General features: G+C 28.9%; 2 protein-coding genes across 2 annotated transcripts; one reads left to right on the forward strand and one right to left on the reverse strand.

Moving 5' to 3' along the window:
- Window positions 1-1,020: 1,020 nt before the first annotated feature.
- LOC123272276 (putative ankyrin repeat protein RF_0381) lies at window positions 1,021-2,315 on the reverse strand. Its single transcript, XM_044738974.1, has 2 exons — window positions 1,179-2,315; window positions 1,021-1,125 (listed from the first exon to the last, which is right to left on the reverse strand). The coding sequence occupies exons 1-2, from the start codon at window positions 2,313-2,315 to the stop codon at window positions 1,021-1,023; spliced, it is 1,242 nt and encodes a 413-aa protein (XP_044594909.1).
- Window positions 2,316-4,101: 1,786 nt separating this feature from the next.
- On the forward strand, window positions 4,102-26,150 carry LOC123271166 (low-density lipoprotein receptor-related protein 6). The gene is made up of 4 exons (XM_044737402.1): window positions 4,102-4,629; window positions 17,914-19,879; window positions 21,022-23,450; window positions 25,117-26,150. Exons 1-4 carry the CDS (start codon window positions 4,542-4,544, stop codon window positions 25,494-25,496), a joined length of 4,863 nt encoding a protein of 1,620 aa, XP_044593337.1. The 5' UTR covers window positions 4,102-4,541; the 3' UTR covers window positions 25,497-26,150.
- The last annotated feature ends 1,817 nt before the right edge of the window (window positions 26,151-27,967 follow it).

Raw genomic sequence — 27,967 nt, forward strand, 5'->3', positions numbered from 1 at the left:
GGGTACTCAAATGAAAGCTCTTGATGAGTGTAGCATCGGGATGAGCTTATATCTTTAAAAAAGTCAACATTTAAAAAAGTACAGTGCAATTTAACAAATATCTTGTGAAATATTGACATTTTTAAAGATATAAGCTCACCCCGACATTACACTCGTCAAGACCTTTCATTTGAGTACCCACATCAATATTTCATATATTTATATATATTATATATATGTATATATGAAAAATATATCAAAAATGCATGTGGGTACTCAAATGAAAGCTCTTGATGAGTGTAGCACCATGATGAGCTTATATCTTTAAAAACGTAAATAGTTAAAAAGGTACAGTGCAATTTAACAAATATCTTGTGAAATATTGACATTTTTAAAGATATAAGCTCACCCCGACATTACACTCGTCAAGACCTTTCATTTGAGTACCCACATCAATATTTCATATATTTATATATATTATATATATGTATATATGAAAAATATATCAAAAATGCATGTGGGTACTCAAATGAAAGTTCTTGATGAGTGTAGCATCGGGATGAGCTTATGTCTTTAAAAAAGTCAACATTTAAAAAAGTACAGTGCAATTTAACAAATATCTTGTGAAATATTGACATTTTTAAAGATATAAGCTCACCCCGACATTACACTCGTCAAGACCTTTCATTTGAATACCCACATCAATATTTCATATATTTATATATATTATATATATGTATATATGAAAAATATATCAAAAATGCATGTGGATACTCAAATGAAAGCTCTTGAAGAGTGTAGCATCAAGATGAGCTTATATCTTTAAAAACCTCAATATTTAAAAAAGTATAGCGCAAATTAACAAAAGTCATAATTTAATAAACCAAAATTTTATTTACTTATATTTCACAAATCACGGCAGTCACGTAGTGACTGCAAGATTGCTTAACCAATAAATCATTAAAAAAAATAAATTTTTATAAAATTAATTTTACTAATTCATGATTATCTAAATAACAATAAATTTTACGATTCACCGTATCAGGTAAAATAAAATCTAAAATACTCTCCTTTCCCAGCAATTCTATCCTTTGTAAAACTTTCAGAAGCCTGTAATAAATCATCTCTCCATACTGCGGAAACACCCTGATCAAATTAAAATTAAAAATCGCTTTGACATTAAAGTACTTAAAAAAAACAGCCAATTTCTGTAATGACATTCTCAAAACATCATAATAAGTAACACAATCCGTAATTTTAATACTCCTCAATAATTTGACTTCTTGCTGACATTTATCTCTGAAAGAGTTCCAGGGAGGATTGCTTACTGCTCTAAAATTTCCAGGACATACATAAAACCCAGCAGCAATTAATTTAACAATATGTTTCCCGAGACTTAAATATAATGAATTATTGCATTTGTTCACGCAATGAAGCGCTAATTTTTTATTTCTGCTTTCTAGATTAATATTAATGCCCGCGCTTAGAAGCTTGTAGACAATTCTAGGATCTATCGGGTGATTTTGCGCCAGAGCAACATGAAGCGCTGAATAATTTTCTTCTGTGGTAGCATTAATATCTATCTCATTAAAGTTCAGCAAAAATTTAAACGTCTCAAAGTTTCCTAATTGGACAATTCGATGCAAGATTGATTCTTTTCCTCTTTCATTACTTAATCGGTAATTAATATGAGCTCCACAATTCAAATAAAAGTCCCGAATTTTTTCCTGTCCACGAAGAATAGCTTTTGTTAAAGCTTTCCCAAGAATTACTCCTGTTCCTTTAGCATCCTTATCAGCACCATTGTTAATTAATATTTTAATAATATCCATGTGACCAAGCGACACCGCAGCTTCTAATGGAGTCACGTTGTTATATTTAACATTGACATTAACTCCTGCATCAATAAGATGTTTCACAGCTTGATAGCTTCCCATTTCAATGGCAATGTGTATTGTCGGACACTTCAAGACTTTAAAGTCTTGATCCAAAGCAGCTCCATGGGAGATTAATTTGAGGAATATTCTCCAGCTTCCACTTGTTAGAGCTCTGTGAACAGAACTCAGTCCTACCGTGTCGGTTCCTAAATTTACATCTGCATTTTTACTTAAAAGATAATTGACTTGTTCTTCATCTTTATTCATTACTGCGATACTTAGCAGTGTAAGTACTATTACTCTTCCTGTTGATGTTCCGTAGATAATTACTGTGTTGATATCAATGGATTTATTTTCAATTAAGTCCTCTGATGTGGTGATATTCAGTTTTAAAATGTAGTTTGGGTCGAAACGAAGGAGTTTGTCTAGATACTTTGATGAACAGCTGATATAGGTCATTTTAAATTGCATTTTTATTAATTTTATCTATTAATTTAAGATTTAAAATCTATAAAAGTGATTTATTAATTAATTTTTGAATTATTGAAATATGAATCTAAATTACGACATAAAAGTTAGCAGTCAATAATAATAAAGTTAGCCGACGTTTTTAATTATTCGATTTTTTTTAATAATTAAATTAGAGCAAAAAAATATTTTTTTTTTAATTGTACTTACAGTTTTTTACAAATGAAAATTTTTTCTTATTTTTTTGTATTAATTTTTTCAATAAAAAAAAATTCTTAAAATTTTTAGGTCGGCTAACTTAATTTTCATTAGCAGTCGCTAGAAAATTTTTTAATTTTTTTTAACAAACAAGTTTGTTCAAAAAAATTACTTTTAAAAAATTGCATTTTTTATTTTTTAAAATTTCTACATGTCAATTTTTTTTCTAATTTTTTTTTTGCCATAATTTATTTAGAAAAAAAATTATTAAATATCTGCTAAATTTATTTTCATATCTAAATTATGATATTAAATTTAGCTGTCACTTGGCAATTTTTTTTTTTTTTAATAAATAAATTTGTTTCAAAAAAAATTTTTTTAAAATTGCATTTTTAGTTTTTTGAAGTTCCTAAATGTTAATTTTTTTTTGTCACAATTTATTTGTTGCAAAAATTTTTAAAATTATCAACTATCTGCTAAATTAATTTTCATATCTAAATTATCAGAAAAAAAAATTATGATACTGAAATTAACAGACATCTGTAAATTTTTAATGACATTAAAGTTCGCTGTCACTTGACAATTTTGTAATTTTATTTAACAAAAAGATTTTTTCCAAAAAATTGCATTTTTTATTTTTTTAAATTTCTAAATGTCAATTTTTTTTTTCTTATTTTTTTTTGGCCATAATTTATTTGTTATAAAATTTTTAAAATTATTCAATATGTGCTACATAAATTTTCATCGATTTTTATGAAAATTAATCTAGCCGACATCTAAAAATTTATTATTAAAAAAAATTCTATTTTTAAAAACTTTAAAAACTATAAGTGCAATTTTTTAAAAATATTATTTAGTTTTATTTTAATAATTAAAAAAAAACTCAAAAAATTAAAAATGTCGGCTAACTTTAGTATTATCAATTTTTTGGATTTTTTATATTTATCAAATTATAATAAAAAAATTTTATTACTAGAAATTAAAAAAAAAATTAATTTTTTAAAAATACTTTTTTTTTTAATAAACTTGTAATAAAAATAAAAAAAATTGTCAGATGTCTGCTAATTTTAGTATCATAAAAAATTGCAATAAATATTAAACACTTACTTCAAAAATCTCCGGATGGATTCTTAAAAAAAGTAAAATAACCTCTTAAATAAATTGTCAAAATAAATTAAACAGCTGACAGTATTAAAATCTAATAATTTTCGCCTTCCTTGATGAAAAATCTGACAGAAATGATTCAAAAGTGCGTCGTGATATCTGTGATATCCATTTTTAAATTAAACTTCTGACAGGTTAATGTGAAATGCGCATGCGCGACTGTTTTCATTAAAAACTAGCCTTAAAAATGATTTCTGGCAAATAAAATTTAAAAATGAGTTTGCTTTTGAAAAAAGAACCACTAATAATTACCTAAAAATAATTATCAAGAAGAAATAAAGAAAAACAATGAAGAAAATTCAATATTTATATCTCTTCACGCGTAGTAAAAAGTCGCCTTGCTCCCAGCTCAGATTATACATCAGATCATGCTATATTTTAACATATAAGTATATGTAGAGCCAGCAATCTCCAGCATCTGATCTGAGTCCGAGTATCAATCCCTCTACTCAGTTCGTGCCGAGCATGGCAATGGGCAATTGACGCTTCACTTTCTCGGTGCAGAGAAGCGTGATTGTTTATTTTATTTTTTTAACTAGCCAGTAATTAATTGTTAACATAAAAAATAACCAGCTTTTATACTTTTAAATCAACAAGTGAATGTTTTTATTTGATGATAATTGTTATTTTGTTTGTCAATATCACACGCCGGAGTAATGCAACAAATTTATTGTTGTTGTTGTTCAATGACTGAGTGTTGTTTACTGTCCAGGTTCTCGTGACGGTTGATATCTATATATATATATATGTTTGTTGCTGTTAAAAAAAATAATAATAAATTACGACAAAATAAGTTATTACTCTAAGAGGATAAAAAGCAATCGCCTGTCATAGAAATGTATGTGAAAAACGTAAATGCCTTACGGGTTTAGAATGGCTCTGGGGAAACTGAGGGGCGCCCTCGCTGCCTACATCTTGTGCACTCTCGTATCTTCTGCTTTTGGTAAGTTATTTTATTATTATTATTATTTACAGTATTTTTTATTTTTTATAATACTGAAATTTGATATTTTTTAGAAAGTTAAAAAAAAATTCTATGCGTAGAAATTGTCAAAAATTATACAAATTTTTTATTATAAATTTATTAAATAAAATTGTCAAATGTCTTTTAATTTCAGTATTATAAATAATTATTATTATAATAAATTATAAATTATAAATAATTAATTATTGAAGTAGTATAAAAAATATTTCTTATAATATTTAGTAACTCACCCAGGTAATAATTAACATAAATTATTATGAAAATTAATTTAGCAGATATTTAATAATTTTTAGAACTTTTTTTAACAAATAAATTATGGCAAAAACAATAAGAAAAAAAATTGACATGTAGAAATTTAAAAAAATTAAAAATGCAATTTTTTTTTAAATAATTCTTTAGAATTAATTTAATTGTTAAATTAAATTAAAAATTTGGCAAGTGACAGCTAATTTTAATGTCATTGAATTAATTGGTAATTAATTACCCAGCAATCCAAGTACACGGAAAGAACAAGATGACACTGGATATTATTCCAGATTATATTGAGTGATAACTAATTTAAGATAGTAGCTAGTATAATCCAGATTACAATGAGTACAATCCAGATATCACGCAGTATAATCTGGATTATATTAGACAGAAAGAAAAATTTCTTGACTGGAGAACAAAATTCTTGGTTCAAGAAAATTTGTCGGGTGCCTGAAGGAAGACCGAAATTACGTCGGTCGAAGTAAAAATTGTTCTTAAAATTCTATTCTTGGTGGGAGTAATTTTTTCTTAATTCAAATTATCATAAATACTTAATGCAATAAATTTTTATATTTGATCAAGATTTTTAGATACTTTAGGGAAGCAGCGTCACTTGCTTCAGCTGAGAAAAAAATTTTGTCACCTTGAGAAAATTTTTCTCTTGGATATTTGATACCCATTTTATATTATTTTACCGTGCAATTATACATATTGAATGAAAAAAAAATGATGAAATATTATTTGATCTTGCCATTTGATATGTTAATCAATAAAAATATTAATGAAAATTTACTTCTATCTTTATATTTAATTTTTTGGAGCAAGAGGTTGAATTTTCTCAAAACAACAAGATTTTCTTGACTTAAATAAATTTTCTTGGATCAAGATACGTATTTCTTAAAGCAAGAGAATTAATTTTGTCTGAATAAGTGAAATTTCTTATCAAAAAAAAATTTTTTTTTTTTTTTTCAAGAAAATAATTAAGAAGAAAAATATTTTCTTGGCTCATAACCTTTTTTTCTGTGTAGCTATCTGAAATTTTTTTTCACCACAGATATCACTGAGTATAATCTGGGATGATATCCAGTGTCATCTTGTTCTTTCCATGTACTAATAACATATTTTAATTTGGTAGAATAGACCGACTACTATACGCAAACTAGTCCGTGTAAACTCTCTGGTTTTTATAGCTTCTATGTTTACACAACGGCTGTTAGAGTTTCTATTGAAGATTAAAGTCCATGCTTTGTGTCTTCTATTAATATTTGACTGACAAACACTCTCCTGGAAGATAAATAAATAAATAAGCTTAAAATTTCTAGTTTTAAAATTGAAGTATAAAAGTAATAATAAAACATTATTGGCGTGAATTTGGAAGTAGTAGGAAATAAAATTCATGTGTGAATAAATCGTTTGACAATGGAAGAAAAAAGCTGGATCACTTTAATCACTTCCTCGCTAGCACCCCCGCCCAAAGGCCTCCTCGGGAGTTCTTACAACCAAAAGGACTGGCATAAAAGGTAATGCTGAAGAATAACTAAAAAAACGTGTGGTAAGGTGTGCATACGCTCCGTTGGAAGCTGGAAGCGTAGCATAAACGTGCGTTGTTGCCGGAGTCGGACAAGGAAAAGGAAAAGGACTCGAACAACTCGACGATATATAGGTAGCACTACCAAAAATGAAAGCTAGTAAGATGTAGACTAAGCACACAAGGTTAAATGGGAAATATAAATATAAATAGTTGAATATACCAAATAGAATACAATGCTCAGACTAGAAATCCGAGTCTTGTCTACTAATATACTAAACTACTACGGGGTACGTGTATTCATTCCTATCCTGATAAAAAAAGACCCGGAGAATAGAACAGAGGAAGAAAGATGTGGAATAATAATATAAATAAGAGGAAGAAATGAGAATGAAGAGGACAGAGGATATTATACAGGGATCCTTGCATACAGCGTTTCACTACATCACTACATAACAACAACAGAACGGCTGAGGGATCCGAACCTCAGGAATGTAGACCCTCCTTTTAGATCTGTCTTACTCTTGCGTTTTACTCTGCTCTGTCTATCTTCTTCTTTAAGGCTTACCTAGCTTTTTTTCTTCCCTAAGGCATCTTCCGTCTTTCTTGCCAGCCTCCTAACAAGCCACAATATAAATAATGCTCTCAGGTGTATGCGCTCGCTAAAATCAAACCCTACAAATGCAAAGTATCTTTTTAGTTTAGTTTATTTTTTATCTGGTGATTTTTTATTTCATGATTCATCATTAATAAATTTTAGACTATGTTTTGATTAAAATTTATTTATTTATTTATATGCTAATTGGCTTTATACATTTTGGTAATACAAAATTTTTAGAGAAATTAGTATAAAAATTATAATAGAAAAAGAAAAAGTACATTGATAGAAAGATTTGTTTATTAATAAGCTTTATTAATTGTTAATAAATGATTTTTTAACATTAGGATTTAATAATATTTGTTAACAGTTAAAAAATTATTTATTAAATGTTAATAAATATTTGTTAACAACAATAAGTTATTTATTAAGTACAATTTAAAAACTATTAATAAAAATTTATTGATTGGTAATTAATATTTGTTAACTGTTAACAAATATTTATTTGAAATAAAAAGCAAAAATAGGAATTTTCTTTTGATACTTTTTATAAGCCTATAGTTAGAATTCATGATAATAATTCAATTCACTTAATAAATTAACGTTTTTAATATTTAAAAATATAAAAGATGTTTATGAGCTGTGATAGAATTTGGTATTTTATAATAAACGTTATTAAAATGTGAAATAATTAATGCAAACTAGCAACCTTGCAGTCACTATGTGACTGTCGTGATTTGTGAACTAAATAAATAAAATTTTGCTTCATTAAATAATGACTTTTGTTAAATTACACTGTATTTTTTTAATTGTTGACGTTTTTAAAGATATAAGCTCATCTTGATGTTTCACTCATCAAGAGCTTTCATTTGAGTACCTACATGCATTTTTGATATATTTTTCATACATACATATATATAATATATAAAATATATGAAAAATTGATGTGGGTACTGAAATGAAAGGTTTTGATGAGTGTAATGTCGGAGTGAGCTTATATCTTTAAAAATGTCAATATTTTATAAGATATTTGTTAAATTACACTGTAATTTCTTAACTATTGATCTTTTTAGAGATACAAGCTCATCCTGATGTAACACTCATCAAGAGCTTTCATTTGAGTACCTACATGCATTTTTGATATATTTTTCATATATATAGATATATATAATATATATAAAATATATGAAAAATTTATGTGGGTACTGAAATGAAAGGTCTCGATGAGTGTAAAATCAGGATGAGCTTATATCTTTAAAAATGTCAATATTTTATAAGATATTTGTTAAATTACACTGTAATTTCTTAACTATTGATCTTTTTAGAGATACAAGCTCATCCTGATGTAACACTCATCAAGAGCTTTCATTTGAGTACCTACATGCATTTTTGATATATTTTTCATACATACATATATATAATATATAAAATATATGAAAAATTGATGTGGGTACTGAAATGAAAGGTCTTGATGAGTGTAATGTCGGAGTGAGCTTATATCTTTAAAAATGTCAATATTTTATAAGATATTTGTTAAATTACACTGTAATTTCTTAACTATTGATCTTTTTAGAGATACAAGCTCATCCTGATGTAACACTCATCAAGAGCTTTCATTTGAGTACCTACATGCATTTTTGATATATTTTTCATATATATAGATATATATAATATATATAAAATATATGAAAAATTGATGTGGGTACTGAAATGAAAGGTCTCGATGAGTGTAAAATCAGGATGAGCTTATATCTTTAAAAATGTCAATAGTTCACAAGATACAAGGTCATTTCTTAATTATGCATCTTGTAGATAAAATTTTTCTTATTTTCTTAATAATATAGATAATTTATAAAGATGATTTTTATATTAACTGTTAATAATTATTTGTTAACTATTAATAAATACTTATTAACTACTAATAATTGTACTTTCCTCCCAAATAAATATTTATTGAATGTTAAAAAATATATAATAAAATTTAATAAATTAAATTACTAATAATTAATAAATCTTTCAATCAGTGCAGAAGCTTTCCAATTTAAAGTCCACGTGGATTGTTTAAATATCATAAAATATTTTTTTGTTAAAGTATCTTTTTATTTTTATTTTTATTCTTATCTCCGCTCCAGGAGATACAATACTGAGCGTTGTGTATGGTAATTCTCCATAGCTTGCTCAAGCAGAGACGGATAAAAAATTCCTAATATTTATCAAAGAGCAATAGCCAAGAGCGAATTATTTATAAGCTTAATAGCAGGAACAATTGGAGTGGAGTGGAATGGAGTGGAGCTTTATATTACTTTGCTTAGCTTAGCTTTGCTTTGCTTTGCTTTGGTCGACGTATTTGAATTGAATCATACATGAACGATAAAGTATGTGGTTTTTTTGGTCTTGCTCTCATTCTCATTGAAATAATCGTGTGTGATATTGTAAGGATGGTGGTGCTTGTGAGTAAGGTCTACTCTACCCTAAGATGATGTAGATGGTGTAGTGCTGGTACAGCTACAGACTACTGGGGTCAGCCCTCTCTCGTGCTGTTCATCACTCTACCTTATTCTCCTTTCCTTCGCCACCTGCTTTGCATTCACTCCTTCATCATTATCCCCGACAGCCATTAATTTAAAATTGAATCACGTCTAGACGTCAATTTTAGACGCTAAATTTCCCTTTTTATTTGTTCGTAAACATGCTCTACATGTGGATTTTATGGTACTTTCATTTATTTATAAAATTTAATCACAAGTGTAGTATAAAATAAATTTATTCAATTGCACGCCTCATAAGCCAAGCGTTGAGATACATAGAAAGAAAAATTTCCTGACTGGAGAACAAAATTCTTGGCTTAAGAAAATTTTTGGGTGCCTGAAGTAAGACCGAAGTTGTGTTGGCCGAAGTAAAAATTTTTCCTGAAATTATATTCTTGGTGGAAGTCATTTTTTCTTAATTCAAATTATCATGAATACTTGATACAATAAATTTTTATATTTGATCAAGATTTTTAGATACTTTAGGGAAGCAGCGCCACCTACTTCAGCTAAGATAAAAATTTTCTCACCTTGAGAAAATTTTTCTCTTGAATATTTGATATCCATTTTATATTATTTTAGCGTGCAATTATACATATTGAATGAAAAAAAATGATGAAATATTATTTGATCTTCCCATTTGACATGTTAATCAATAAAAATATTAATGAAAATTTACTTCTGTCTTTGTGTTTAATTTTTTGGAGCAACAGAGAAATTTTCTCAAGACAAGAAAATTTACTTCTATCAAGAACTTAATTTTTTGGAACAAGAGGCTGAATTTTCTCAAAACAACAAGATTTTCTTGACTTAAATAAATTTTTTTGGATCGAGATACGTATTTCTTAAAACAAGAGAATTAATTTTGTTGGAATAAGTGAAATTTCTTGTCAAAAAATCATTTTTTTATCGATCAAGAAAATAATTAGGAAGAAAAATATTTTCTTGGCTCAAGTGAACTTTTTTTTCGGTGTATTAAAATTATCATAAATACTTGATACAATAAATTTTTATATTTGATCAAGATTTTTAGATACTTTAGGGAAGCAGCGCTACCTTCTTCAGTTGAGAAAAAAATTTTCTCACGTTGAGAAAATTTTTCTCTTGAATATTTGATATCCATTTTATATTATTTTAGCGTGCAATTATACATATTGAATGAAAAAAAAATGATGAAATATTATTTGATCTTCCCATTTGACATGTTAATCAATAAAAATATTAATGAAAATTTACTTCTATCTTTATATTTAATTTTTTGGATCAAGAGGTTGAATTTTCTCGAAACAACAAGATTTTCTTGACTTAAATAAATTTTCTTGGATCAAGATACGTATTTCTTAAAGCAAGAGAGTTAATTTTGTTGGAATAAGTGAAATTTCTTATCAAAAAAATTTTTTTTTTCTCACAAAAATAATTAGGAAGAAAAATATTTTCTGGGCTTAAAACCTTTTTTTCTATCTAAGGAAATTGGTCGAATACTTTTTTTATTATCTAAAGTAACACACTTAGGACTTTCTCAATTAATATGAGCGTTCAATTAACTGTCGTTAAATTATTATTTATAAAAATTAAATATACGACTGTATATTTTTTTATAAATCTATTTATACATTTTATTACAGTATTTTTTTTCCTCACCTTAGAATTATGGTGCCACTAAATAAACCATAGCAGAGTTTTCTTTTTATTATTTTGCTTATATTTTATTTTAATCAATTTTATTGTAAAAAATCAGATTATGAGGCGTGCATTTTTGAATTTTCCAAATTTTTAAATTTATTTTTATCAAAATAAATCCTGAAAAATTAAAAAAATTCAAGACTGAAGAAAATATTTTATTATTAATTACACTCAATACATACAAGTTAACTCTTGTTTCATTTGACTCTGAGAGTGTCAAGGATGCAAGAGAATCTCTTCCGGAGGCCCTATATGTACTAGCATGGCTCAATGTATGAGAGAAAAGGAGATGAGTAATAACCGGCGATAAAAGAAGAGAGAATGAGGCTGGAGAGAAAATATGAGAAGACTAACGGCCGCTAACAAGGCACAGTCGTGGCAGCAAGAGGGGCGTGCTAACTGCCGTCTTCTCTCTCCTCCTCTTTTCTCTTATACTCCAGGATACAAACCAGCAAGGACTTTGGGTTCACGGACTGCCAACGAGAAATGATCTCGCGTGCCCGCTGTGGTTACTTTTCTCATTGGCGTAGTCGCTATATATATATACATATATATATAAATGAGTTACAATTTTTTTATAGTCGACATATTTTTTTCTCTTCACCTCTTCAAGATAAACATTTTTACTAAAGTTTCCTCTTGATATTTATTTTTTAGTTTTTTCGGTAGAACGTGCTTTCCTATTACTCCGGGATTACGAGACTTATGAGTGCCCACTCGCGTAAATATAGGGGCCTTTTTAATTTTTTTTTTTTTTTTTTATATTTTTATATATTATGTACAGACGGATTTATATGTATATATATATATTTTTTTTTTTTTTTTTTTTTTTTTTTTTATTTATAGTACATGTAGTTTTTATATTTCTCTATTCCACTTCTCGTTTAATCTCACGCTTCGTCACCTGTACCCCGACATTATATTTTTTCCCGTCGCAATAATCAACCTCACGGTCCATAGGAACTTGAGTATACATTTTTTGTTTCTCCTTAGAATTGTCATTCGATAACTAAAGATATATATAAATATATAGATATATGTATATTATGGATATGAATAGGTGAGATTAAAATAAAAAATCCATATAAAAAAGTATATTAATGAAATGTATGAGGATTTTTAGTATCCCTCGTTCTTAGATTTGATCTGATGGATTGGATTTTATCTTACTTATTTATTTAATATATTTTTTGGCCTTGAAGACCATGTTACCTTAAGTTAAAGACCTAGAGGACAAGTTTTACTATTTTTTATTTTAATACTTTTAATTGTGTAATAGTTGCTGAAGAAATAAAATTTTATGGATTTTTTATTTATTTTTGAAACTTTTTTTATTAACTCTAAATTTTTATTTTAAATTAAATTCAAAGAATAAATATTTTTTTTTATTTACTTTCTAAAAAGTAATGACAAATCTTTGACGAAATTTATATTATTAAAAGAATAAGAAACATTTTGTTTCCAAACAATTTATTTAGATACATAATTAAGAAATTACCTTTTATCTTGTAAAATATTGACATTTTTAAAGATATAAGCTCATCCCGATGTTACACTTATCAAGACCTTTCATTTGAGTACCCACATCAATTTTTCATATATTTTATATATATTATATATATGTATATATGAAAAATATATATAAAATGCATGTGGGTACTCAAATGAAAGCTCTTGATGAGTGTAACATCAGGATGAGCTTTTATCTTAAAAAATGTTCATAATAAAGCAATGACGTTGTATTTTGTCCACTGATGATATTTTTAAAGATATAAGCTCATCCTGGAGTTACACTCATTAAGACCTTTCATTTGAATACCCACATCAATTTTTCATATATTTATATATATTATATATATGTATATATGAAAAATATATCAAAATCCATGTCGGTACTCAAATGAAAGGTCTTGATGAGTGTAACATCAGGATAAGCTTACATCTTTAAAAATATCAATAATTAAGAAATGACCTTGTATCTTGTAAACTATTGACATTTTTAAAGATATAAGCTTATTCCGATGTTACACTCATCAAGACCTTTCATTTGAGTACCTACATAAATTTTTCATATATTTATATATATATATATATATATATATATATATATATATATATATATATATATATATATATATATATATATATATATATTATATGAAAAATATATGAAAATGTATGTGGGTACACGGAAAGAACAATGGCCGCGTTCAAGTTTACTAAGTTTTTGGCAGATCTTAGCATATATTGTAGCAACAACTTAAAGTAACTTTATGTTTTTTTTTTTTAAATCCACAGATTCGGTAGAATCTGGCGCCAAGTTCCGTTCAAATCCGTTGTAAACGGAGCGCCAGACTACCGACTGTGTTTACTGTAAGCAGAACGGTATTTTGAGGTTGCAAAATTTTATTTAATTCTACGGTACTTCTTGTTCCTAAATTTTATGTTATAACTGTAACTCATGCTTTATTTTACTAATATTAATTAATTATATTCAATTATAAGAATTAATCTACTTGAAATTATTAAATTTTATCAGCACAAACTATAGCAAGCTCAAAAATTTCGATCCTGACTTTTTCTATGTAAAAAGTGACATGCCACAGACTAAATAATTCGAGAATGCATGGTAATCTTCCAATAGATGGGAAACTACAGTTAAAAAAATACATTTTAAAGCTTGCATCTACATCCGCCAGGGTGCACTGGAATTGTTTTCACATAAACTGTTGCTTCAAGGGGATAGTTTGCTATAAAAAATGCAGCCAACGCGAGATTTAAGTTGGTACCAATTGTAAATTTTTATTATAATTACCAAAAATACTAAAATCCGAACAAAAACAGTTTCACTGTAAAAAAATCGCTCCAAGTCCACGTTCATAAGACTATCAAGAAAAAAAAAATTTCTTTTCTCTTTACAAAAAGATATAAAATAAAAAAATTAAAAAATCCAAGTAACCGATATGATTGTATTTGATTTTCGGAAGTTAAAAAAAATTTTATTGTAAATTTGAAAATTAAAAAAAAATTGTGGAACGTACTTGGTGTGCGTCATTGTGTATTTCAATTTTTTTAAAGTCCTAGTAAATAGATTTTACGAATTTCATTAAAAGTAAAATATTTTGCAACCACGCACACTAAATACGTTCCAAAATTTTTTTTTTAATTTTCAAATTTACAATAAAATTTTTTTTAATTTCCGATAATCAAATACAATCATATCGGTTACTTGGATCTTTTAATTTTTTTATTTTATATCTTCTTCTAAAGAGAAAAGAAATTTTTTGTCCACGTTCAAGAAACGTGGACTTGGAGCGATTTTTTTACAGTGAAACTGTTTTTGTTCGGATTTATAATAAAACAATGCAAGGTACATTTATTTAAGTGTGTTTAAATATTAATTTTTTGGTAGATAAAGTCAGCCCTACTCAGAACTTAGTAAACCTGAACGCAGCCAATAACTGACTGCACATACTCGTATAGAATATTCCGTGATATCTATAGTGAAAAAAAATTTCAGACTTTAGGCCGCGTTCAAGTTTACTAAGTTCTTGGCAGATCTTAGCATATCTTGTAGCAACAACTTAAAGTAACTATATTGTTTTTTTTTTTAAATCTATAATAAAACAATGCAAGGTATATTTATTTAAGTGTGTCTAAATATTAATTCTTTGGTAGATAAAGTCAGCCCTACTCAGAACTTAGTACAGTCAACGCTCTTTGTATTTGACTCGCCCGTACAGGACCATTCTCTGTATTTGACTCGTCCTTGTCCATAAGAGCTGTGTAAAATCGTCAAATACAGAGGAAGAATGTGGTCAAATACAGAGAGCGGTCAAATACAGAGAGGTCCAATACAGAGAGCGTCGACTGTAAACCTAAACGCAGCCATAGTCAATATCCTTCAAAGTAAACTAAATTATTTTTGGACTGTACTTAGTGAAGTCTTCGATTCAATCAATTAATTTTTCTGGTTCTATCGCGTAAAATTTCACGGGATATAATCTGAAAAATTATTTCGTGTAAATTAAATTATACTCGGTTGAAATTTGGATTATGCCCACGGTGACTCCGTCAATTTTTTTTCTAGTGCCTGCGCGTAAAGTGCTGTTTATAATTTGTGAGTTATAGTCAATCAGCATATTGGACATTAATTAAAATATAATCAGTGAGTTATATGAGTGCGTGACTATTTATATATTTTGAAATGTAAAAATATTTTTTTCTTATCCTAACATTTTTAAGTTCGAAGAGTCTAAGAAAAGAAAACAAAATTTTTTAACCCCAAATTATTGGAAAAATTGTGCTTTAATGCTCCTTAAATGTTTTTAATGTATGTAATAATTATTTAAAACAATATTTGACTAACCTAATATTTAAAATACATAATAGATACGATAATGCTAAGTGCGCAGGCTCTAGAAAAAAAATTGGCGGAGTCACCGTGGGCATAATCCAAATTTCAACCGAGTATAATTTAATTTACACGAAATAATTTTTTAGATTATATCCCGTGAAATTTTACGCGATATAACCAGAAAAATTAATCGATTAAATCGAAGACTTCACTGAGTACAGTCCAAAAATAATTTAGTATACTTTGAAGGATATTGACTATAGCTGCGTTTAGGTTTACTAAGTTCTGAGTAGGGCTGACTTTATCTACCAAAAAATTAATATTTAGACACGCTTAAATAAATATACCTTGCATTGTTTTATTATAGATTTTTAAAAAAAACAATATAGTTGCTTTAAGTTGTTGCTACAAGATATGCTAAGATCTGCCAAGAACTTAGTAAATTTGAACGCGGCCATTGACTATAGTCTGAAATTTTTTTTCACTATAGATAACACGAAGTATACTATACGAGTATGTGCAGTTGGTTATTGTTCTTTCCGTGTACTCAAATGAAATCTCTTAATGAGTGTAACATCAAAATGAGCTTATATCTTAAATAATTTCAATAATTAAGAAATGACGTTGTATTTTGTTCACTGATGATATTTTTAACGATATAAGCTTATTCTGGAGTTACACTTACCGAGACCTTTCATTTGAGTACCCACATCAATCTTTCATATATTTTATATATATATATATATATATATATATATATATATATATATATATATATATATATATATATATATTAGGGTGGCGCAAAAAGCCGACTATTTTTATTTTTGAGTCTCGAGTGAAAAATGTTAGTATTTGATGTTTTAAGAGCCCTCACCAAAGGACAGCTTAAAAAAAAATTTTTAAGAGGTCACTCCAAATTTTTTAAAATTTCAAAAATCGTCAAAAATCGAATTTTTTTTTTTTTTTAATTTTTTTTCTCGTTACGGTATAATTTTATAGGCTAAAAAAAATAAGTTTCTGAAAGTTTCAGTTCAAAATTTAAATTTTGAAAGGTCGCTCATAATTTTTTTTTTTTTCTTTAATTAGTCATATCGCCGACTTTAAGTGTTGGGAGTGGTACGTTGGGGTCTTTTTGGTTTGAAAAAATCTTAACCTACGCGGCAAGGTCAAATTTCAACCAAGCTGGTTTCTAAGACCAGCTTGGGATTCGAACCCACGCCTGGCAGTTGATTAAATAAAATTATTAAATTAAAAAAAATTATATTTTCTATGTTGTGATTGATTTTTAGTTCATCTCGTGATGTATTTTTATCGATTATTGTACTAAATAAAAAAAAAAAATGCATGGAATTTTAATTTGAATAGTAAAAGGTCGCTCGAAAAAATCTAAACTAATGCACTAATAAATTGAAAAAAATTATGAGCGACTTTTCAAAATTCAAATTTTGAACTGAAATTTTCAGAAACTTGTTTTTTTTTTTAGTCTATAAAATTGTCCCGTAACGAGAAAAAAAAAAAAAAAAAAATTCGATTTTTGACGATTTTTGAAATTTAAAAAAATTTGGAGCGACATCTTAAAAATTTTTTTTTAAGCTGTCCTCTGGAGAGAGCTCTTAAAACATCAAAAACTAACATTTTTTCACTCGAGACTAAAAAAAAAAAAAATAGTCGGTTTTTTTGCGCCACCCTAATATATATATATATATATATATATATATATATATAACAAATATATCAAAAATACATGTGGGTACTCAAATGAAAGCTCTTGATGAGTATAACATCAAGATGAGCTTACATCTAAAAAATCGTCAATATTTAAGAAAGTACAGTGCAATTGAACAAAAGTCATTATTTAATAACGAAAATTTTAATTTTTTATAATTACACAGTGACTGCAATGTTGCTAGTATAATATAAAATAATTTATAATTATTTCGTAGCATAAAGTTAGCTTTGTACGCTTAATACAATCTTACCCGTCCTCTCACTCTCGCTCTTAATTTGACTCTCATCTCGATTGCTGCAAAGGGAATAATAATGCGTTTAAAATACATAATGAGGCGCAGGAACACCGTTGGGTAGTAATATAGTGAAGGTTCAAAGCATCACAAGAAGGTAAAAAAATACCCCCGTCACTCAACTTTGGCATTGAAGATCTCAAGTGTCATTTATAAATCTTTAAAACACACTTCCTCGTTTTTAAAACCAAACCCTCGACATAATTGAAAATAATATTTAAATAATCCAGACGGTGATTAAACAACCATTAACCACAATTATTTTATTGTTTTAGGTTCCCCGTTGCTGCTATTCGCAACTCGAAAAGACATACGAGTAGCAAATGTGTCACGCGGCAATAAAGTCGCAATGCTTGTCAAAGATCTAACCCAAGGAGCCGCTTTAGATTTCTTCTGGGAGAGACGTCTCGTTTGCTGGTCAGACAGCGAGCTAGAGATAATCCAGTGCGTTAAAACCAACGGAACTGTACCAGGTGAGAGATTTACAGTCATCAATTCTAAACTGCTGAAACCTGACGGTTTAGCTTGTGACTGGTACACGGGGAAGCTCTACTGGACCGATTTACTCAAAAAAACCATTGAAGTAACTAATATCGATGGCCCTCCGCAGCGTAAAGTATTATTTTGGACAGAAATTTTCGAGCCTAGAGCAATAATTGTCGTTCCTATGAGGAGTTTTATTTTCTGGACAGATTGGGGGGATTCCCCTAAAATTGAACGAGCAGCAATGGACGGCGATCCGGATTCCCGTAGAGTTATTGTAGATAAAGAAATCTTTTGGCCCAATGCACTGACAGCTGATTATGACAACGAATTGCTCTATTGGGCAGACGGTCGGCTCAAATTTATCGCTGTAGTAGATTACTCCGGAGAAAATAAGCGGATAATTATCAAAGAAGGTGTAGATTATCCTTATGCAATAACTTTCTTTGACCAGAAATTATACTGGACCGATTGGTCCACCTGGTGCATCCATTCTCATGATCTCAGGTCATCTGGCAGTCAATCTCACCCTCGAGAATTGCTCCACGGTGAATACATTCCCGGAGATATTGAAATCTGGGACCCTAAAAGGCAGCCTTACGCTGATAATCCTTGCAGACACAACAACGGAAATTGCTCTCATTTGTGTCTACTGAGCCGCAAAGCTCCTGGGTACAGTTGCGGATGTCCCACGGGTATAAAATTGATTAATAATTACACCTGTGCAGATAGGCCGGAAAATATGCTGCTAATTGTTCAGAAGAAAGAAATGTCTAAATTGTCTTTAGATTCTCCAGATTACACGGACGTAATTCTTCCACTGACGGGATTTAAGTGGGCTATTGCGGTGGACTTTGACCCAGTTGATGAAATGTTTTACTGGACGGATCAGGGAGCTCATGCGATAAGAAGAGCGTATTTAAATGGGACAGGGCAGGAAGATTTGGTGACTAGGGAGATTATCAATCCGGAAGGAATTGCAATTGATTGGATTGCGAGGAATTTATACTGGACGGATTCAGATAAAGATAGGATCCAAGTTGCTAGGCTCAATGGTACTAATAGAAAGGTTTTGGTTAATGAAGATCTGATGAATCCTAGGGCTATTGCGGTTGCTCCGCAACTTGGGTGGATGTTTTGGACGGACTGGAGTGTTAAAAAACCCAAAATTGAACGCAGTAATCTTGATGGCAGTGAAAGAATTTTGCTGGTTAGTAAAGGAATTTCTTGGCCGAATGGATTGGCGCTGGATGTTGATAGGAGGAAGGTTTATTGGTGTGATGCTAAGACGGATAAAATTGAAGTTTGTAATATGGACGGGACGAATAGGAGGGAAATTATTACGGAGGATTTGCCGCATCTTTTTGGATTGACTATTTTGGGGGATTTTTTGTACTGGACTGATTGGCAAAAAAGAAGTGTGGAGAGAGCTAATAAACTCACTGGGGCGGATAGGGAAATTATTATTGAACCGCTTCCGGATATTATGGGGGTGAAGGCGATTCAGTTGGGGAAAATTGAAGGATCTAATCCTTGTGGGAAAAATAATGGTGGGTGTAGTCATTTGTGTTTAAATAGACCGGGGAATAATTATATTTGTGCGTGTCAAATTGGGTATGAGTTGAAGAAGGATAAAAAAACTTGTGTTATTCCTGATGCTTTTCTTTTATTCTCGAGGAAAGATAATATTGGGAGAATTAGCATTGAGAATGCTAATAATGATAATATTATTCCTGTTACGGGCGTCAAAGATGCCAGGTGAGTTGATTATTTTTATCAATTAATTAATTGCTTAGGGGGTTATTGGAGGATTATTTAATGGTACTTTTGGGAGATTCAAGTTTTGATGAATTTTTTTTTTTCGATGAATTTATTTATATTATTGAAAGAATAAGAAAAATTTTGTTTCTGGATAGTCATGATGAAATTGGTTTTTTTTAGTGAAATTTATAAATTTCGAGATACTTAATTAAGAAATGACCTTGTTTCTTGTGGACTATTGGTATTTTTAAAGATATAAGCTCATTTAGATGTTACAATCATCGAGACCTTTCATTTGAGTACCCAAATTAATTTTTTATATATTTATATATATTATATATATATATGTATATATGAAAAATATATCAAAAATGCATGTGGGTACTCAAATGAAAGCTCTTGATGAGTGTAACATCAGGATGAGTTTATATCGTAAAAAATGTCAATAGTTAAGAAATGGCATTGAATTTTGTGAACTATTGACATTTTTAAAGATATAAGCTCACCTTAATATTACACTCATTGAGACCTTTCATTTGAGTACCAACATCAATTTTTCATATATTTCACATATTTATATATATTACATATATGTATATATGAAAAATATATAAAAAATGCATGTGGGTACTCAAATGAAATCTCTTAATGAGTATAAGATCGGGATGAGCTTATATCTTTAAAAATGTCAATAATTAAGAAAGTACAGTGCAATTAACAAAAGTCATTATTTAATAAGCAAAATTTTAATTTTTTATAGTTCACAAGTCACGGCAGTTACATAGTGAATGCAAGGTTACTAGTTTATTTTAAGTAAAAGAATTTTGAATTTTAATTTTTTCAAAATTTAAGAAATTTGATATTTATTTTTTAATTAAAAAATAAATTTTTGATGCAAAAATATTAAAGAAAAAAATTTTTTCTAAACAATTTATTTGGTAAATTATTTTAATTAGTTATTAAATTTTATTTTTTACTTTTTTAAATTATAATTTATTAAAAAAAAACATTTTGAAACTAATAAAAAAAAACTAAAAATATATTTTTATCAAAACTTAAAAGTACGCTTAAAATATCCTTCTAAAAATCTTATTTATAAATTTACATAATCATAAATACCAATTTAAAATATGTTTCAGCGCTTTAGATTTTGACATATCACAGAACCGAATATACTGGGCAGATGTTAAATTAAAAACAATATCACGTGCCTTTATAAACGGCTCGGAAGCCGAGAAAGTAATAGACTTAGGCCTGGAATCACCCGAAGGTCTGGCATTTGACTGGATAGCCCGTAATCTCTACTTCAGCGATACAAGCACCCAAAGAATAGAATTAGTCCGCTTAGAAGACAACAGCCGAAAAGTGCTGATATGGCAAGAGCTAATAGAACCTCGCTGTTTAGCCCTGGACCCTCAGCACGGCCACATGTACTGGAGCGAGTGGGGAAAGTCCGGTAGTATCGAGCGAGCTAATTTAGACGGTGCAGAACGTCAAGTAATCTTGTCAAGCATCGGACGTACTCACGGATTAACAATCGATCACGACTTAAGACGACTCTATTGGGCAGACCTTTTTACTCCCGCTATCATAAGTTACGATCTCAAGACCTCCAATCGTAAAGCCGTAATTACACAAGACATCGTTTATCCATTTAGCATTACCCAGCATCTGGACTACATTTACTGGACAGACTGGAACACGGGTGACATTGAGCGAGCAAATAAAACAACCGGCGCGAATCGTACAAAGATTCACGATAAACTCGAGTCAGTTACCAGCATTCTCGCGTTTCATGAATCGCGACAAGCCGGCTCAAATAGCTGCAAGCAAAATAACGGCGGCTGTAGTCATATTTGTATCGCGTTATCAGATCCGACTGGTAATTTTTCACATTCTCATAAATGCACATGTCCAACGCACTTTAATCTAGCTTCAGACAACAAAACTTGTCTAGCACCAAGAAACTTTATGATTTACAGCACCCGAAATCTAATGGGAAGATACTTACCCGACGCTAACGATTGTCCCGATGTAGTGATGAAGATTCAAGGCTTGAGGAACATTAAATCCATCGACCTAGACCCAATTACCCAACATATTTACTGGATAGACGGTCGCTCAATGTCAATCCGCAAAACTCTAGAAAATAAAACCCATGCTTCCGTAATCATTTCTGGAGGAAATGGCTTTCATCCTTTTGATCTGGCAATTGATCCCTTGGGGCGGTTGCTTTTTTGGTCTTGTACCACAAACGACGCTATAAATGTCACCAGATTAGACAACGGATCTGCTCTTGGGGTGGTTGTTAAAGGGGAGGGTGAGAGGCCCAGAAATATCGCAGTTCACCCGGAAAAAAGATTGCTTTTTTGGACGGACGTTGGGGAAAAAATGAAAGTTATCCAAAGTGCGATGGACGGCAAAGATAGAATCACTATCGCTTCAGACCTAAATCAGCCTACTAGCTTGGCTGTTGATACCATTTCTGACCTAATATTTTGGGCGCATGGTCATCAGATTGAAGCTGCTGAATTGGGTGGCAATTCTAGAAGAGTTTTGATTTCTATTGACGAGCTTGGAGCTATTGCATACTTGGCAGTGTTTAATGAGTTTGTATACTGGTTCAACAGAGAGACTCAAATTGTAGAGCGGGTGAATGCAAGCTCAGGGATGGAAAGACAGTCTGTGTTGAATAGAATGGTGACTGATTTTATCACTGTAAGAACTCCGGAGGATCAGATCATGGAGAATCATGTTTGCAGTCCGTTCCAAGACTATGGAGGCTGCTCGCATTTTTGCATTGGTACTGATAAGCCTGCTAAGTGCTCTTGTCCGCAGTATTTAGTGCTGGCGGAGGATAGAAGAGTTTGCAGCGCTGCTTCTGCTTGCAGAGCGGATCATTTTACGTGTGCTGACTCTGGGTCTTCTGTTACTAATGATTGCATCCCGGTGACTTGGAAATGCGATGGACAGACTGATTGTGCTGATGGAAGTGATGAACTGGGGTGTCCTAGCTGTGCAAGGGATCAGTTCAGGTGCCAGAGTGGGCAGTGCATTGATAATTCTTGGGTCTGTGATGGAATTGTTCAGTGCCAGGATGGCGGAGATGAGGCTCATTGTTGCCAGCCGGGGCAATTTAGGTGCACGTTGACTTCGGTTTGTATTGCGGGGAATACTATGTGTGATGGGTGGGATAATTGTGCGGATGGGAGTGATGAATCGCCAGCGGTGTGCTCGCCGAGTAATAGAAGAGGGATTATTGGGTCAGTTGGAGCAGAGTCGGGGAAAAGCGCTTATATTATTGTTATTCTGGTGGTTGCGGGGGTGGTTACTATTGCGGTGTTAGGGTTTTATTACTGTAGGAAGAAGTTGGCGAGTAATGAAGAATTGCCGGATATTTTGCATGATTCTGCGGGAGATCCGCTATCGCCGAAACCGGGGAGGTCTGGGAAACCGATGCTGGTGCAGAAAAATGGAGTGAAGGATCATAAGAATGGGCTTAAGACTGTGAGGATGTCTACGTTGGCGGGGAGTATTGGGTCTAGTTACGATCGCAGTCATATAACAGGTATTGTTTGGATTTTTTGTTAATTTGAAAGATATTTAATAGTTTTTTTGGGAAGTAAATCTTGATAAAAAAATTTCAAATGTAGAAATTGTAAATTTTTTAAAAATTGTTTTACGAAATTAATTTATTTGTTAAGTAAAATTAAAAAATGGGTATATTTACAAGTAGATAAAGCATTTTTATTTTCATTTTTTTGAACGAAATTTTTATTTGATTTTATTGGTTTTTTTTTTAAATACATGAAAAAATGAACAATTTAAAATAAAATAGTTGATTATCACAATTTTAACAAATTTTCAAAAAAATTTTTAAATTTATCATTTTATAATTTTTTTAGCAAAAAATACTTTTGATAAAAAAAATTTCAAGTGTAGAAATTGGAAAAAATTATTATTGTAATTTTCTTTAAATTATTTTATGGAATTAATTTATTTGTTAAGGGAAATTTAAAAATGGGTAAATATTTACAAGTGGGGTCAACTATTTTTATTTTCATTTTTTTGAACGAAATTTTTATTTGATTTCATTGATGTTTTTTTGAAAGATATTTAGTAATTTTTTTGGAAAATAAATTTTGATAAAATAATTTCAAGTGTAGAAAATTATTATTGTAAATTTTTTTTTTTTATTTTATGGAAGTAATTTATTTGTTAAGTAAAATTAAAAAATTGGTATATTTACAAGTGGGTTCAAACATTTTAATTTTCATTTTTTGAACAAAATTTCTATTTGATTTTATTGATGTTTTTTTTGAAAAATACATAAAAAAAATGAACAATTACAATAAAATAGTTGATTATCACAATTTTAACAAATTTTCAAAAAAATTTATAAATTTTTCATTTTATAATTTTTTTAACAAATCGATACTGCCATTCTAATACGTCGTATCTCACATTTAGAAAATTTTAAAGCATACGGTAAAAACAGTTCATTTTTAACATTGACTAAATGGGATTCAATGGATGAAAATATTTATTTAAAAATAGTTATTAAACTATTTGACCTTTAAATTTTTAACATGACTTGTCGTGATTCTATTTTTCAAAAAAAGTCAGTTTGTCAATTGTAAGATACGACGTATTTGAATGGCAGTATTGAAATACTTTTGATAAAAAAAATTTCAAATGTAGAAATTGGAAAAACTTATAATTGTATTTTTTTTTTATTTTTTTTTTTTTTTTTTTTTACGGAATTAATTTATTTAAGTAAAATTAAAAAATTTCGGCTTATTTGTTATTATTGAATTTTTTTTTTGTCATAGTTTATAAAAAAAATTTATTTTATAGGTATCTTTATATTTTTTTAAGGTAAAAGATCTAATACCGGAATGAAGAGTTTATTGGTTTTGATAACGTAAAATAAATATATTTATGTATTGAAAAATATTCATGAGTTACATGGAAATTTTATATTAGAATAATTTTATTTTTTAAAACTGGCCTCATTGTCACAGTAGTATAATTTAATGACTTATTTTTGCTAGTTTCATATGTAAATTATTTTTTTTTCTCACAAAATACAATCAAACTTAAAAATTTTAAATAAATGTTTTATTATATTTTTTTTTAGTTAGAAAAATTACGAAATTTTGAAGAATTAGATTTTTTACTCTTTAAAATAATTATAATAATAAATTATTAAATAATAATTATAAATTTTTCAGGTGCATCGAGCTCAACTAGAGGAAGTTCCGGTGGAGTTTATCCGCAAGAGACATTAAATCCTCCACCAAGTCCAGCGACGACAGCAAACTCGACGAGGTGCTCCAGCAGCAACGCGTCACGATATCGTCCCTACAGACACTATCGGAGTATAAATCAACCTCCACCTCCAACGCCTTGCAGCACAGATGTTTGCGACGAGTCTGACTGCTATTACCCATCAAGGTATAGGTATGAAAGTGAGCCATTTCCACCGCCACCCACGCCTAAATCGGTGTATCACAGCGACGCTGGTATCAGCTGTCCTCCGTCACCTAGTTCGAGGTCTTCAACTTATTTCAGCCCTCTTCCACCCCCTCCGTCGCCCGAGTTTGGAAAATAATTTGGTGCTTCCATTCTTAGTACTCTAGGCTACTAAGTAAGACTTGATAAGAAAAGCAAATTAACAAATTTAGAAAAAGAGCTTCATATCAACTAAAAAAAATTAAAATTAAGTTTGATGATACCAAGCATTTATAAATTTTGTAACCGGTCTTATTTTTTTAGAAATTTCTCATTCAATAATATGATACTTGTATATACTATTTCTCAGGCCATATTTTATTTATTCTGGGTCTCTATAAATTATTGTTGATGTTATTATTATCGGTTTTATTTGTGTTGTATTTGTCACTTTAGTTTTCAAGTTGTTTTGCTTTGAGGAATTTTTTTTTTATTGAGATATTTCTGAGAAAATAAGACTTGAAGTCTATAAATTTGTAAAGTTGATCGTTTTTTAAATTTAAGTGTGTAAAAATTAAAATTTTCGGAGTTTTATTACACACAAAAAAAAATTAACTTGAATCACGTGAAAAATTCTTTAACTGAGAAAATAACGATTACTCTGATCAGGTTTAAATTCTTCTATAATTAATTTAAATCAGGATGTTGTAGACCAAAATTATGTTATGTTTTTTATTTCATTTATTTTAACATGCGACGTTTCGTCAGTTTTATTCTGACATCATCAGGCACCTTAAAATTTTACAATATAAAAACACATAAGGTAAAAGACCCAGTTATTGACACTTGCAATTTTATTCTAGTTAAAAAAATAAAATGTTTTCAAAAAATCAATTATCTTAAAATTTATTATTCAAAAATTATATTCATTAATTTATTAGAGTTGATTTGTTTTGTTTTTTTTTTTTTTTTTGTTTTTTTTTTTTTTTTTTTTTTTTTAATTAAAATAAAATTGCAAGTGTCAATAACTGGGTCTTTTACCTTAGTCCTTAATTTACAAAAATTACTGTGCATGACATTTTTTTATATACAAAAAATTTTTTTATATTTAGAGTCCGGAATAAATAAAATGAACCATATCCAATTAATTAAATATATTAAAAACCTCGTCAACAATATGTTTGAAAATTCGTCTATCATTTTCTAGTTAATATTGATAAGTAACAAATTATCAACAATAAACACGAGGTTTTAATCTTTGCTTTTTGGAAAATACCAAAAATCTTATCCGTATATTCCAAAAAGCAAAGACTGAAACCTCTTGTTTATTTGAAAGTTATTATTGATAATTTGTTACTTATCAATATTTACTTAAAAATAATAAACTAATTTTTAAACATATTGTTGACGAGGTTTTTAATATATTTAATAATTGGATATGGTTCATTTTATTTATTACGAACTCTAAATATAAAAAAATTTTTTGTATATAAAAAAATGTCATGCGCATTAATTTTTGTAAATTAATGACTATGTGTTTTAATATTGTAAAATTTTAAGGTGCCTGATGATGTGAGAATAAAACTGACGAAACGTCGCATGTTAAAATAAATGAAATAAAAAACATAACATCATTTTGGTCTACAACATCCTGATTTAAATTAATTATGAGAAAATAATTTTAAAAAGTTTCATTGTCTTGAATCAAGATGAAAAATTCTTTAATCAAGTAAAATTTACTAAAACCAAGAAAAATTTTTTAGTTTAAAAATTTTTCTGCTCACATCAAATTCTTAAAAATAATTTACTTGATTAAAGTTAATTTTTTTTTCTGTGTACTAGTGATAGAAGTTTTTTAACAAATTCGAATGATCACCACGGTGCTAAATATTTTTAAAAAGTGCACGAGGGCATTGATCACTTAGCCGCGTAACAAAGTGCAAATATTTGTTTTATAATTGTTTTTTTTTTTTTTTTACACGTGTACAAAGTTAATGCCTCTGTGCCTGAAAAAAAGTAAATAAATTCGCGACCAAAAGTTTGCAATAAAAGCAAATTTGTCCATGGTACTCTGTAAATAAAAACGCATGTAAATATTAAAATTTACTCATAAGTAATAAGCTAAAATATAAGTTAAAATAACTAGAATGTTTTTTAATAATTATAATAATAATCAACAAAATACCAGTGTACAGAATGGAGTATTTGTGACATTTAAATATTAATCGTGTTCAAGACACGTAAGCTTATTTTATTTGTTTACTAAATCAAAGCCATTTATTAATCTTGTTTATAATCTATACTCCGTTAATTGTGATACAAAGTATGTCGTTTTAATTTTTTTTAATTGTAAGAGAGAATTTACATTTTATCTTCTTTATTTTACCTGACGTGGCATCTGACCAAAGGCTGCTTCGAGTAAATATTTTTTTTTATTTTTATTTTTATTATGTAATTATTAATGAGTACTATTCGATTAATTATTTTTAAGAATTAACTCTGTTTTATGTATATTAAGTATAAAATTTTTCTAACTGTACAACGAAGTACATAACGTACAAACGCACATGAAAGTTTTCCAATTAAAATAACAAATTTTTCAGATATTTATTGTTACTTGATATACAATAT

Source organism: Cotesia glomerata, linkage group LG9 (assembly GCF_020080835.1).
Source record: "Cotesia glomerata isolate CgM1 linkage group LG9, MPM_Cglom_v2.3, whole genome shotgun sequence".
Taxonomy (NCBI): Eukaryota; Metazoa; Arthropoda; class Insecta; order Hymenoptera; family Braconidae; genus Cotesia; species Cotesia glomerata.

Excerpts from the sequence above, each read along its gene's own strand:
- LOC123271166 (XM_044737402.1), top strand. The coding sequence starts at position 4,542 with ATGCCTTACGGGTTTAGAATGGCTCTGGGGAAACTGAGGGGCGCCCTC. Across the intron at positions 4,630-17,913 it reads TCTCGTATCTTCTGCTTTTG|GTTCCCCGTTGCTGCTATTC; the intron begins GTAAGTTATTTT and ends TTATTGTTTTAG. Across the intron at positions 23,451-25,116 it reads CGATCGCAGTCATATAACAG|GTGCATCGAGCTCAACTAGA; the intron begins GTATTGTTTGGA and ends TAAATTTTTCAG.
- LOC123272276 (XM_044738974.1), bottom strand. The coding sequence starts at position 2,315 with ATGACCTATATCAGCTGTTCATCAAAGTATCTAGACAAACTCCTTCGT. Across the intron at positions 1,126-1,178 it reads TGTCATTACAGAAATTGGCT|GGTGTTTCCGCAGTATGGAG; the intron begins GTTTTTTTTAAG and ends TAATTTGATCAG.